The sequence below is a fragment of the Suncus etruscus genome, chromosome 16, assembly GCF_024139225.1.
Source record: "Suncus etruscus isolate mSunEtr1 chromosome 16, mSunEtr1.pri.cur, whole genome shotgun sequence".
Lineage (NCBI taxonomy): Eukaryota > Metazoa > Chordata > Mammalia > Eulipotyphla > Soricidae > Suncus > Suncus etruscus.
Window position 1 is genome coordinate 46,094,851 of NC_064863.1, and position 14,542 is coordinate 46,109,392.

Consider the following 14,542-nt stretch of genomic DNA (forward strand, 5'->3'; position numbering starts at 1 on the left):
AAATTCTTTTTCAAAATCAGGCTTTTGTTTGTAAAAAAAAAGTGCAGGAGAAACATGTATTACGATTTTATCCAATAATGTGATGCAGTTACTTGCCAGGTCCATTATTTGTTTTTAAGACAAATTGGGTAGGAAACCCAATATAAAAACAGTCAATATTTGACCATGGGCTTACCAAATTGAGAATACAATGAATGTATTCATATTTTTTCTATACTGAATAAACAATGTAACATAAATAACAATGTAAATAAAAGCAACTTAACTGGTGCCTTGTTTTTCTTGTGTGTTATACAAGTTCATAACTAATTTTTCAAAATATCTATCAGTTTCTAAAGTTGTACAAAAATAGGAGGAGCTAAATATTATTCTGAAAGTGCTACCTTGACTGTGTCTTGATTCAGAGGTAGTCGGTTCTAATGTGGTACAAAAAGAAATGAAATCACCTTAATTACATGACAGTTAAAGTCTTAAACCTGTAACTAGCTCATTTTATCATTATGACCTGATCAGTGACTGTGTAAGCAATCCAGCCCAGTATCTCATGTGTTTTCCATCTGCAGCAGCACCACCATTAACAGTCACTTTGAACCCAGAGGACAAACATGGAAATAGTCACATTTCTTGTGTGAAATACAGTCCCAGACTCAGCATTTTGGGTTTATACAGCTACTTGCGTTCAGACTTTGCATTAGAAAGGCCTAAAAAACTGTCAGGCTGGGAAGAGACCTGAATTCAATTGTGTCTCCCAGAGTACCTAAAGTGCAGTAGGTTGATGGAGTTAGTAGTTTGATACCAGCATCTACAAATTAGGATAAAGAAAATTTTAGGAAGTCCCCTTTATTTTGTGTGGCTTGGTTACCCCAGTCCACTTCAGAGGATTATAGAGGGAGAGGAGAAGATCCCCCTATAAGAAGAGGAAAGACAGGGCCGGGAAGGTGGCGCTAGAGGTAACTTGCAAGCGCTAGTGTAGAACGGACCGCAGTTCGATCCCTGGCGTCCCATATGGTCCCCCCAAGCCAGGGGCGATTTCCCTGCGCATAGCCAGGAGTAACCCCTGAGCGTCAAATGGGTGTGGCCCAAAAACCAAAAAAAAAAAAAAAAAAATAGAAGAAGAAGAGGAAAGACAAGATTTGCTTTTTAGTAGCTGGTCGGCATCACAGGGGCCCCAGGACTAGCGAGTGGGAGATGGGCCCAAGAGCCTAACTTGTGGGATGCCACAACCAGGTAAGTGTAAGAGGACACAAGCACTCAGACAACAAGGTGGCTCCCACCAGCCAGGTCCCACTGCTGCAGGGAACTCCTAAAAGAAAGAAAATGTCATTGGTAGTGATTTTAAAATATTTAATCATTTTTAAAATCCAAAAGAGTGTGATTCTTACAAGTTATGTGCCACATAAAGCAGGTATTATTTTCTTTTTGTTGGTGATACTGAAAAACAGCACTGAGGTATTTTTATTTTTAAAACTGAATAAGGAAACAAAGTCTCCATCTAATTATTTTTACATTTACAAAATAAAACAATGCTACTGCTTGGCTCTTGGCCATAATTTTAGATTCTGAATACATTACAATAACACATATGTAGGTTTTAGAAACTACACATCATAACTAGGAAAAGTTATACAGCAAAAGGCCTGAGTGGAGGTAGGCTAATACTGTATTTTTACCTTTTCCTCAAAGAAAAGCTTGGAAAACAACCATAAGCAATTGTAACACCAAATTAAAATGGCAATATTAAACTGGTAACCAAATGACCCACGTATTTTATACAATAATGTGTTTCCAAACATAGCTCATAAAAATCAGCATAGAACCTAATATAGCACCATTGAAACCATTCAGTATTCCCTCATGTTTCTGTGCCATTTTGAATTTGGGCAAAAGTTAATACCTGGGAAAAAATAATTGAAAACAATTTGGGTTTTCATTTGATATCTGGTTTAGGAAAATAAGAATTATTTCAAGATCTGATAGCTAATCTATGTAAGAATGGGGCTACATCTAATTTTTTATTTAAAATCAAGAACCAAGCAGTAAGGACAGCAGTATCAACACACTTAAGAACCAACACAGAATATTAGAATTTGGTTTTTGTTTGTAAAAACTACCAACCAATGTTAACAAAATTTACAAAGATAAACATTTTTTTTTTTTTTTGCACAAACTGGTTTGAATACAGCACTGAAATCAACTCATCTTTGGGCTTCAATCTTTACATAGGCCTTACTGAGGCCCTTCCCCACTTATTCCATGGGAAAATAGATTTCAAGAATAAATAGATTCCTAGAATAAATTACAGGCTGATATCTATTAAGAGAAAAATGTGATTTCCTGGCCAATTAATCTATATATACATGTGTATATATATTGCTTAAATGGTGAGTTTAGGGTCTAGTTAGATTTCAGATCATTTTGAGTAATGTAGCTTTTCCTACATTTTTAATGGTTTAGTACCATTACTGCCAACAATTGCCAGCAGTGAACTAGCTCTAGTACCAGCCAACTTAAAACCACTTTGGGCATTTGAACTTTTTTCAAGTGATGTCACAGTTTGTTTCCTCAGACAAATTAAAACATCACATCTTCAAGTTAGCCTTTGAGTCAAATATTTTTATGTTGTATCCAACTTGTGATTGATGTGCTTTAATTACTATTCCCTAAGGAATCCTACAAGCTGGGCAAGCAACCCTGTGCCTGCCCTGTAGGACTTAGGAGCTACTTGGGAGCTGTAAAGAGGAGACTCAAGTTCTAAAGTGCACCAACAGAAAGTACCAGCTGTAGGTTTTGAAATGTCAAAACACTGCCTTAATGGACAGTGCTATATATGAAGATTTAAAAAAGGACCAAGCAACATAGTAACAATACTAGTAAAAGTTTACAGTATGTATATATTCCACTGTACTTAAAGACTTTAAATGAGTTTCAGTAAGGATACGATCACAACAGCTATTGGAAGATGGTTTTCGAGAGAACAATGTGTGCCACTGGTTATGTCATACTGGCCTTTGGCTGTGTTGGAAAGTTAATTGTATAAAATGTGCCCATGAAATAGAAAAGGCAGCAAGTAAAACTAGAAAGAGGTTGGAGCTATATGAGAATTTGAAAGGACTTTTTTTGTTTTTTTAAATGAGTGGTGAAAAGGGTGGTGGCAGTGCAGGGGGTCACAGGACAGGGGTCTCTCCCCAGTGGACCAGGTGGCAAACATCCAGCCTGCCTGAGAATTACATAGCAAAATAAAACAAACCAGAAATCGCTTTAATGACAAAAACAACACAAAGATATTTTAAAATATAAATACATTTAGCCATTTTTATTCAAGAAACCCAGAGAAATGCTTTCAAAGCAAGTGCTTCTTTAAAACCACGTTTTAAATTCTTTCATAAATACTATTTTGATTGTCACAAAGTGCAAGCACCCTCAGTGTTTGCTGGTGGTGATGATGGAATTCACTTCGTAATTTCTTCCTAAACTAGATCCTATATTTCACTAAGAACATTTCCCTAGGAAAACCCAGGCAGCTTACAGAGTATTGTTAAATACTCACAATCTGTAGAATATAATTTAAGAAATACAAGGAATGTAGTGTGAAATCATGACATGGGGAAAATGTGCAAAACGAAAGTTTTTAATGATTCACCTTTGCTTAACTTTTTGTGAGTGGTTTTCAAATACTTAAGAGCTTTCAACAAAACTCATCCCCAGTGTTTATACAGGAGACATTGAAACAGACCAAATTACATTTTTTTCTTAAACCAAAGCAGTATTTTTTCTAATCTTTTCTTGTGCAAAAACATTACAAGAGCAATTCAAATGGAAACACTGAAATGACATGCCAACATTTCAGAACACATTTCAAACACTCAGAATAATTCTTGAAGTTATTATATTCTAACATTTTACTACCATTCACTTTTAGGTCAGCTCTAGACATCTATTCACATTGATGCAATTTTCCTAGACCTCTGAAAACAAATAGGCTCATTGGTCTCTTTGGGTGTCCACACAAACAATAGGCAAGAAAGGTTTACAATGATGTCTAAATGAAACGAGGCAACTAGTCTCTTGACCACCACATTCAAAACAAAAGTCAGTTATTTGGCTACCTTGAAATCATTCCCATAAACCTACTATGGTTCACTGGATCTAAACATTTCTCAGAAATGTGTTAATTTAAAATTTCACCTATGTGATGATTTGGGGGATCCTTTAGAAACGGTAATGCCTAAGACAAACTTTATCAAAATGGATAGTTGCAATAAAGTGCTTATTTCATTTGAAAGGATGCGTTTGGACTGTTGTGTGTTGTGTGAAGTTGTGTGCTATTCCTGTATAAAGGATCCCCAGGCATGAGAGTCGGGGCATCTCACCTGTCTCAGAGCAGCAGCACTATCTCATGGTAGGCTGGCGGTAGGCACGGTACCCATGCGGATGGGACGATACTAGTGCTATGGCAAAGGGGGGGGGAGTACATTAGAAAAGAGGGAGGCATGGGAGGGTTCCTACTATATAATATTCATAGATATATACAAATATATTAAATACACTATAAAAATAGTCAACTCTTCCTTTGCAATTACTCTAGAAGCTCCTTTTAGAAGAATGTTCACCCAACTTAAACAAACTTAAAAGGTTCTTATTTCTGATTACTATTCAGAGGGCATATGCCCTTGTGCTATTTCTTTTCTACAACTTAAAAACTCTGTTCAACTTACTCTTGATTAGATCCACTCAGTAATAGTAATATCCAGTGTTTCTACCTTCCAACATTGACTCCTGAGGGACTAAAGAACAGGGCCTCAGATACTAAAAAGGTCATAGACTTGAGTGAATTTTGCACAGATTTACATCAGCAGACTTTTAATCGCCAAAGAAACAGAAAAAAGAAGCAAGCCACTATACAGTAAGATGCTACTTAATTTCCACCTTAAAACAGCTGTCTTCAATATAGTGGAAACCTTTTAAAAAATAATTGGTAGACAGGGCTATGGCTACCTCAGCGGTAAAGCACATGTGAACCCTGGGTTCAGTTCCTGGCACCACCAAAAAAAAAAAAAAAAAAAAAAAGAAAGAAAACAAATCTAATGCCTATCTTAAATATAACCAAAGAAAGTTGGGTGATACCCGGTTGAAACTAATTTCCCCTGTAGAGGGCTGGATGAACAGAGTGCTACTTAAAAGGGCCCTCTTTCTAAGGCTTTCTGAACACGGCCTCATTTCCTTGTGACAAACAATGGCCTTTAGAGCAGCATTTCTTAGCCAGGGACCAAATGGCCCCCTTAGCATTCCAAGGGGGGCACAGGGTGAAAATTGCATAAATGGGGAGGAGTCTACGGCTTGAGATGAGAGGGTTAACTGGTAGGATGCGATCACAGAAAGGAAACTAGGAGGGACAGGTTGTGCACAGCTGCTTTAGAAAGGGGCAGGGTGCATGATTATTTGCTCTCACTGTCAGCAAGCAATTGCTTAAGGCAACAACCAACTAGAGCACCTCTGAAGAGATCAAGCCAGCACTGAGAGTCTAAACATGGTGCTTGGTCACCGAGATATCCACACTAGCACATTTCTAAGTGCCAGATATGACAGAGCAGAACTTGGGGATACAAATGATTCCTTCACCTAAGACAACACTTGGGAGATTGAAATGTACTATTTACTTACAGGTTACCTCCATGCCTGTATTTGCTTTACTCCCAAGATTTTTCACCAAAAAACCTGAAGAACTTTTAAGCATACAGATTCTAATTTTATACCACTCTAAACAGCTGTCTTTAGCAACCCTCATCTTCTTGTTGGCTTTTGTTAAAAACAGTCCTCAGAACAAGCCACAGCTGTCAAAAGCAAGAGAACTGCAAAAAGAAGTGAACATTTTTTCTTTTCTGCAACAGGTACTGCTCTTACAGTGCTACACAGAATTTTTTGCTTTAAAAAAAATTGATTCTATCTCATCAATGGAAGTTGAGGGAAGATAAGATTTTTTTTCTGAAGTAGCTGAAAAGTTTCCTCTTCTCCATTACTTAATTTTTGGGATTTTAATGAAAACTGGCTACAGAAAGGAATGAAGTACAGACAACGGCAGAATCTTCAGTATGCTCCTGTTTCAGTTCCTTGGGCCAAGGGCAGGGCAGGACAAGGCCAGCTTTGCAATGGTTACATTTGAGAAGCAGAAGGAAAACAAGGAGCTACAAGGCAGATGATACTTATTCAGTTCTTACATTATTACTTAGCTCTTATTTATTAGCTCTCTTAGCACACCTATGAGTGACAGGATAGGAAAAGTGTAAACTGCTCCTTGGAATTCAGTAATCAAGCCTAAACAGGTGGGGGTGGAAAAATGCAAGGAAAAAGGAAGTCAAGAACACAATAATCAAACAAAAATTTGGCCATTAGATTTGACTAGATATTTGTCGGGACTGAAAATACTTAAAGGGACTGTTGGAGACCATGAACAGAAGTCAGATAATTCTCCTGTGGCCTGTCTGATTATGCTTTCCTTTTGTTGGTTTTCTCTAAGTACTTGCATTTAGAGGATAACCTCAAAATGATAACTTGTAATATCTTGTCATCTAAATCCTTATTGCAAGACATCAGCAATAAATTAATGAGGCACAAGTCACAGAACTGGAATGGCATGATTAGGCAGGAAAGAAAGGCCATTGGAAAGGGAAGAACTGAATACTGTTGCTGTATTCCCTAATAGTTCTGTCTGGGTTGTATGCTCACATATCTGCCTTGATAGCTTCAGGAGGAATCCAGCAATCTCTCTTGGTCACATAATTAGAAGAGGTGCTTCTTGATAAGTTAATAAATGTCTGGTATCTAATGACACTTCTTTTGTAGAAGGGTAGGTACCAACTTTCTTTGGTAGTTTTATTTTTCAACATTTCTAAGTTAATAGTGGCTGGGTAGTTTTCTACGGAAAGACAAAGTATGATGATGGTGACAACAAAGCTGAGGTCAGAAAAGTCTTAAGCACTGACTGAGATTTCCGTGGACTCTGGTATATAGTTCTTTTCAATGCTAAAAGCCTTTTCTGCTGAACAACCCCAAATCTGGTCTACATTTAGTTAGGCTCAATTCTGAGTTATTAATTAGTTTAGTTTGTTGTTTTCCCTTTATTAAGTAGTATTTTCTGATATTCCAAAAGCTATTTTTCCATTTTCTATAAAATTATATTTATTAGTACCACAAGACCTATGAAATGCTTGTTTTAATGTCAGCAATTTCTGTTGGCCTTGAGTACACCTTTAGAATAGGAAATGAAATCTTAATTCATGTTTAGAAAGCACAAGACTACAATATTCTAGTGTTATGAGTGAAAGTTCCTGACCCCTTTCATGTCTTCTGTAGGAACAAGATGATACGGAACAAATATTCACTGATAATTCTTTAACAAATATTTAGCTTTTCATGAAAGATGCAGACTTAGGAAAGCAACTCTGCAATCTCTTTAATATAGTGTTGGGGTGTCGTCTTTTATTTCTAACCTATTTGTACCTCCAGTCCAAGAGACTCAGAGCAGTCTTCATAGAACTTAGGAGAATAATAATGGCACTGACACCCAGATGCTGTGAAAAATGTACTAACATTTCGAAACTGCTACTGAATCCAGACAGTGAATTCAAGATGGTGAAGTGTCACCTGAATCAAAATCAAGGCACTATGGGTTTTTTTCCTCTCTAACCCTGAATCATTTCTGACTAAAAGAAGCATTGAAATTGTGAAGGATAATAAAAAGATTCCAACAAATCTTAAAAGTTAAAATTCCCACCAGTGAGAATGTTAAAAAGTGCCAAAAATGTTTTGTGTGCAAATTTACTCTTATAACATTCTTGAAATTACTTTCAGTCTTGTTGAAAACCATTTACATAACTATTTCCAACTATGAACTGTACTAAAATATGCAATCAAAACTCCCACCCTCTAAAAAACAAAACAAAAACAAAGCAGTGCAAATCCTATTTTCAAACATAATTGAAAAACAAAGTAATGAGGGATATTTCTGAATATCTTGGAAATCCTGTTGTTTCAATAATTTAACCTGAAAAAAAAAAAATCATTCCCAGCAGCACATCATACCTCACAGAACAAACTGTGACATCACAGCCAAAGTATGAACAAAAAAAGACTTGTGCCCCGGAAAGTGAATAGAACACTATATCTGTTGTAAACAAAAGGAAATGGAGGATGTTTTCATTTTGCACATGGTATCAGACTCTAAGGAAATATACTCATACCTATAAGGAGATAATGCTTTCATGCAGCATACAAAAGTTTTGCTTTCTCTCCTTTTATCCAGACATATACATATTATTTTTACAGCATCTGTACATAGAGAATTGGAACTCACAACATTCTCGAACTAATCACTATTCCATCATTATCTGAACAGGGGTTGGGGTAGGGGAGGGAACCTACTGAGTCTACTGGACTGTCTGCATGGCATCACTGTGAGCAAACCCCTGACATGGCAGTGGTGTGTCCTCTGTAACACTGGAAAATAGGCACAGAACCACTAAGTCAACTAACATTGTCAGTGCCTTTCTGATTCACTGGAGGTCATGTTTCATAGCTGAGCTAAACATTTGGCAATATACTCTTTTTTTTTTTTTCCATCAAAAAGTATCTGGGCAAGTAAAACACTGTCAAAATTGGCTATGGCCCTATGATTCCCTCCAGAGGCTGGTATTAATGTACACCGTTAGCACTAGGCAGCATTTTCCCTGTTAAGTGATTCCAGAAAATAGAACACTCTATACTGCATCTCAGCAAGTGCTGGAACTTGTCCTCTCTTCAGATCATCTGAGCAACTCTTTATGGGTCAATCCCTTCCTTCCTTCCTTGAGGTCAGAGAGGTGGTGTGTACATTACTGTGGTGGAACCTTGGAAGGATCAGTCAAACTGTCAGTCCTGTGCCGAGCCAGCTGCTGCTGTTGCTGAGACTGATGTTGCTGGTGATGTGACTGTGGGAAAGTGCTCTGTTGTAGTGGAAATGCAGCAGAGAGTATAAGCTGAGCTGAAGGATTTCCATGGAGTAACCTAGAAGTCTAAAAATCATGAATGAGTTATGCATTTGGAATATAGACTAAGTAATGACTTACTACTCGCTCTCATTTATAGAACTTAGATTTAAGACATTTCAGTTTTTCTCCCTAGAGGCAAGATCCTGAAAATTCACATTATCTGAATTTTTTCTTACTCATGTATTATTTGGTTATTTTGAGGCTTTACCTCATTTTATAAGTATGACAATCTCATTAAAAGGATTCTGAGCTATAGATTTTTAATATATTAAGAATCTTTGTCTTAAGATAACCTACACATTCTTTCACTTTTTTATGTCCTAGTGACAAAATTCTTTAAAAGTTGATTAATTTTTTTTTTTTTTTGGTTTTTGGGCCACACCCTGTGGTGCTCAGGGGTTACTCCTGGCTGTCTGCTCAGAAATAGCTCCTGGCAAGCACGGGGGACCATATGGGACACCGGGATTCGAACCCAACCACCTTTGGTCCTGGATCGGCTGCTTGCAAGGCAAATGCCGCTGTGCTATCTCTCCGGGCCTAAAAGTTGATTAATTTTAAATCACCATTGAGATACAGATTTCAAAAGTTGTTGATAGTTGAGTTTCAATCATCCAACATTCCAACACCCAAGCAGTGTTCATTTCCAGCCATCAATTTCCCCAATTATCAACGTCATCACACTCCCACCCTTAGCCTGCCCCAATAGCAGACACTTTTCTTCTCTCAAGAGAACACTTTTTTTTGTTTTTGTTTTTGTTTTTTGGGTCACACCCAGCAGTGAGCAGGGGTCACTCCTGGCTCCACACTCAGAAATCACTCCTGGCAGGCATGGGGGACCATATGGGATGCCGGGATTCAAACCAATGACCATCTGCATGAAAGGCAAACCCTGACGTCCGCTATCTCTCCAGCCCCTCAAGAGAACACTTTTTAACAAATAAAATTTATTCTGAGTTTTTTTTTTCTGTTTTATTTTTTGGGTCACACCCGGCAGCACTCAGGGGTTCCTCCTGGCTCTACGCTCAGAAATCGCTCCTGGCAGGGTTGGGGGACCATATGGGATGCCGGGATTTGAACCACTGCCCTTCTGCATGCAAGGCAAATGCCTTAACTCCATGCTATCTCTCCGGCCCCCTTATTCTGAGTTTTTTTAAAATAGATAATCAGATTTTATCTGAATCAAACATACATTGAGGTCAAACTAATGATGCCCTACCCAGGTTCCTTTGGAGAAAAGAAAAACTGCAGCAACCCAATGCTGGAAGCATGGGCCTGAGGTCTGGGTTCTGTGGTTACACTGTGTGACTTTGGCAAACAATATATTTATTGGGCCTCATTTTATAGATTTCAGAGATACATAATCATATTGACTTCTCTACTGGATTTCTATAAGAATGAAATATTTTTTTTTATAAATTACCTTTATTTAAACCCCATGATCACAAATATAATTGTAGTTGTATGATTACAGTCATGTAAAGAACACCCCCTTCACCAGTGCAGGATCCCCACCACCAATTTCCCAGATCTACTCCCCACCCCACCCACACCTGTACTCGAGACAGGCTTTCTTTTTCCCTCATTCATTCACTTGTTTAAAAAGACCACAAATGATTACAACACTATTTACAAATCTGGAAAAAAATCCAAGCAAATGATAAATATTAGTGAAATTTTACTCCAGGCTTTGCACTCAGGAATTACTCCTGGCAATGATTGGGGGACCATATGGGATGCTAGAGATTGAACCAGGTCAGCCTCATACAAGGCAAGTACCGTACCTGTTGTACTATCTCTTTAGCTCCTATAAAGGCATTTTTAAAGGGAGTCATGATAGTTGCTGTAATGACAGGAAAGGTCTGTGAACTGGTATCAGCAGAAGACCCTGGGTCTAGTCTACATCCAAAGATCTTTCAGTTAACCCTGAATGGAAAAAGCTGGCTAATGACTACTTTATATGCGTGTGTGCATGCATGCGTGTGTATGTCCCTGCCCAACTATTTTACTACTGTGCATGTGCGTGTGTGTGTCCTCCTGCCCAACATGCCCAGAGACAACAGATATGAAGGCTGGAAGGACTGGCTCTCGATGTGATGAAGCTCACCACTTAGAGTGGAGAGTTTAGTTAGAGAGATGACTCTACAAACTATCATGACAATGTTCATGTGTGAGAGAAGTAGAATGCCTGTCTCAAATACAGGCAGGGAGGGTGTAGGAAAGGAGAAAAATGGAGACAGGCACTGGTAGTGGGAAAGTTGCTCTGGTGAAGGGGGGTGTTCTTTTTTTGTTTGTTTGTTTTTGGGTCACACCCGGCAGTGCTCAGGGGTTACTCCTGGCTGTCTGCTCAGAAATAGCTCCTGGCAGGCACGGGGGACCATATGGGACACCGGGATTCGAACCAACCACCTTAGGTCCTGGATCGGCTGCTTGCAAGGCAAACACCGCTGTGCTATCTCTCCGGGCCCGGGGGAGGGGGTGTTCTTTTTATGACTGGAACCCAACTACAATCATGCATGCAATCATGGTACTTAAATAAAAAATAAAAAAGAAAATTTCAACAGAATTTCAGCTTAGCTTTCTTCTGATCTTTTGGATGAATTGATCCTTTCACATCTGTGTCTGCATCTTGAATGTCCAATGGTTTTTTATTTTTCCAGAATAGTCATGAGTTATTTGCCTAATAGTATGCTTAGGATATGTGCTTGATATCTATGAGGTATAAGCTATAAGCACTTCTATATATTCTACATTAGGACACCAAAATAACTGAGTAATCTGCCAAAATCATATAGTTGAGTATAGAAGTTACTCGACTGTAGGGCATCCTGATTTTAGAGCCCAAGTCTAACCTATAACTTATACTAACTCCACAATATTTCTCCTCTGGTATTAATTTATAACCAAACATTCTGTAACTATTAGTTTACTTAAAAATAGGGTGTTAAGGATTAATTCCAGGACCTTACGTATGTGGGCATAGGTTCTACTGCTAAGCTATATTACATACCCCTCCCAATTTATTTAATTCAATAAAATAATGTATATGCTAACTAAAAGATATACAACCATTTGATATTACTATCCTACTGACTTTGATGAACAGTTGGAGAAAAAACGAGAACAAGCCAGTGTCAAGTGTCATGATGTGGACAGGAAGTAGCCATTGAGAGAGTGGTTATGTCTAAAGACAGCTACACATCTTTCAAAGACAGACTAAGGGGAAAAACCAGCTAAACTCATGACAAGCTTTCCGCCTTTGGAGAAACTGAATTATTTTTTTATACGATCTTACAATTTTTTTTTTTTTTTTGAACCACATCCTGGTAGTGCTCAGGAGTTATACCTGGCTCTGAGCTCAGAAATTGCTCCCGGCAGGCTGGAGGACCATATGGGTTGCCAGGGATTGAATCCGGGTCTGTCCCAGGTCGACCACATACAAGGCAAATGCCCTCCACTGTGCTATCTCTTCGGCCCCAAGATCTTATGAATTTTTAAAAATACATTTTTAAAATAAATTATCATGAGATACACAGTCATTATTGTTGTTCATTATTGAGTTTCAGTCATACAAAGTCCAATACCCATCCTTTTACCAGGGCACATTTCTTATGATCAATGTCCCCACTTTCTTTTTTTCTTTTTTTGGTTTTTGGGCCACACCTGGTGACACTCGGGTTACTCCTGGCTATGAGCTCAGAAGTCACTCCTGGCTTGGGGGACCATATGGGATGCCAGGGGATTGAACCGCGGTCCATCCTAGTCTAGCGCTGGCAAGGCAGACACCTTACCTTCCCCACTTTCTTATGATCAATCACTTTCCTTCTGCCTTCTTCCCTACCTGACTCCATGGCAGACATTTTTTTTGGCTTGCTCTCTTTTCCCTTTCTTCCTTTTAGACATTGTGATTTGCAAGACTGTTACTGAACGGGGTATCATGCATATTACTTTACCTAAAAATGGCTCCTTCAATGCCATTTCATCACATGCAAACCAACAGGTTTCAAAGCGCTTCTCCACTTTGATTACTTACCTGTAAAAACTGCTGTGATGCCTGGGTCAGCTGAGCCTGGGAGGGCTGCTGAACAGCAGGGAGCTGCTGCTCTTGGGAACTCTGCTGCTGTTGCTGTTGCTGTTGCTGTTGCTGTTGCTGTTGTTGCTGTTGCTGTTGCTGCTGCTGAGGAGCAAATGGGTAGGTGGTCACCACCTGACCCATGAGCATTGTGCTCGGGACCATGACTGCCCCACAGGCCACAGGGGCAGTTACTAACTTAGTCACAAGCTGTTGACCTTGGGAAAATCTGTAAGAGAAAAGAAGGAATAAAGTCAGAAACATACCATAAACACATTAAAAGAAGAACTTAAGAGACATATCGATATGCAAATGGCAGTGGGAACCTTAACTGATACCATATACAAACATTAACTCAAAAGTCCCATTAGAGGGGCTGGTGAAGTGGTGCTAGAGGTAAGGCGTCTGCTTTGCAAGCGCTAGCCTAGGACGGACCGCATTTTGATCCCCTGATGTCCCATATGGTCCCCCAAGCCAGGAGCAATTTCTGACACATAACCAGGAATAACTCCTGAGTATCAAACGAGTGTGGCCCCCCAAAAACCAACCAACCAAACAAACAAATGACCCCCCAAAAAAACAAACAAAAAAAGTCCCATTAGATAGGGGCTAATATCTAAGACATACAAAGTACTGACAGAACTAGAACTTAACTGGAAAAAAAAAATCTAACTATCAAAACAAATGGGGAGAAGAAATGAACAGACACTTCCTCAAAGAAGAAATACAGATGGCCAAAAAACACATGAAAAAAATATTCCACATCACTTATAAGAGAGATACAAATCAAAACAATAATGAGGTATCATTTCTGCCATAGAGACTGGCACACATCACAAAGAACAAGAACAATCAGTGCTGGCAGTGTGAAGAAAGGAACTCTTATTCACTGCTGGTGGGAATGCTGTCAAATTTAGCCTTTCTGGAAAATAATATGAATATTCCTCAAAAAAACTGAAAATTGAGTTCCCATTTGATCCAGCAATACCACTCCTAGGTATATATCCTAGGACCACAAAAACACAATACAAAAATGCCCTCTGCACCCTATGTTCATTCAGTCATCTGTGGATTTAAACCAAACAAACAAACAAACAGTATTGTAATAAAACCCAGAGACAGTAGAGATGAAGACTGGAAGGACCAGCCACATTACTGCACTAACAACTATCTTGACACTGATAGTGAGAGAGAAACTGAAAACCTGTCCTGAAGTCAGGCAGGGTAGGGAGGAAGGAGAAGGGGAACATTGGTGGCAAGAAAGTTATACTGGTAAAGGGTGGTTGTACATTTAGTATATTTAGTGACTGAAAACCAACTACAAACATTTTTGTAATCATGGTGCTTTAATAAAGAAATTATTTTAAAAAAATAACTCAAAACAGAGAGTAGATTTAATTAAATTGCCTTGAATCCCTGCCACACAGGTACATTAAAAGCTGAGTAGCTC

At 38.7% G+C, this 14,542-nt stretch overlaps 1 protein-coding gene across 2 annotated transcripts in view; it reads right to left on the reverse strand.

Annotated features, from left to right (window-relative positions):
* Nucleotides 1–3,298: 3,298 nt before the first annotated feature.
* CLOCK (clock circadian regulator) overlaps nucleotides 3,299–14,542 on the reverse strand; it is a 51,988-nt gene continuing 40,744 nt past the window's right edge. For both annotated transcript variants that reach the window (XM_049789943.1, XM_049789944.1), the window contains 2 exons: nucleotides 13,054–13,321; nucleotides 3,299–9,047 (listed from right to left, as the gene is read on the reverse strand). In XM_049789943.1, coding sequence (XP_049645900.1) covers nucleotides 8,868–9,047; nucleotides 13,054–13,321 — 448 coding nt within the window. In that variant the 3' untranslated portion in view covers nucleotides 3,299–8,867. The remainder of the gene's footprint in view (nucleotides 9,048–13,053; nucleotides 13,322–14,542) is intronic.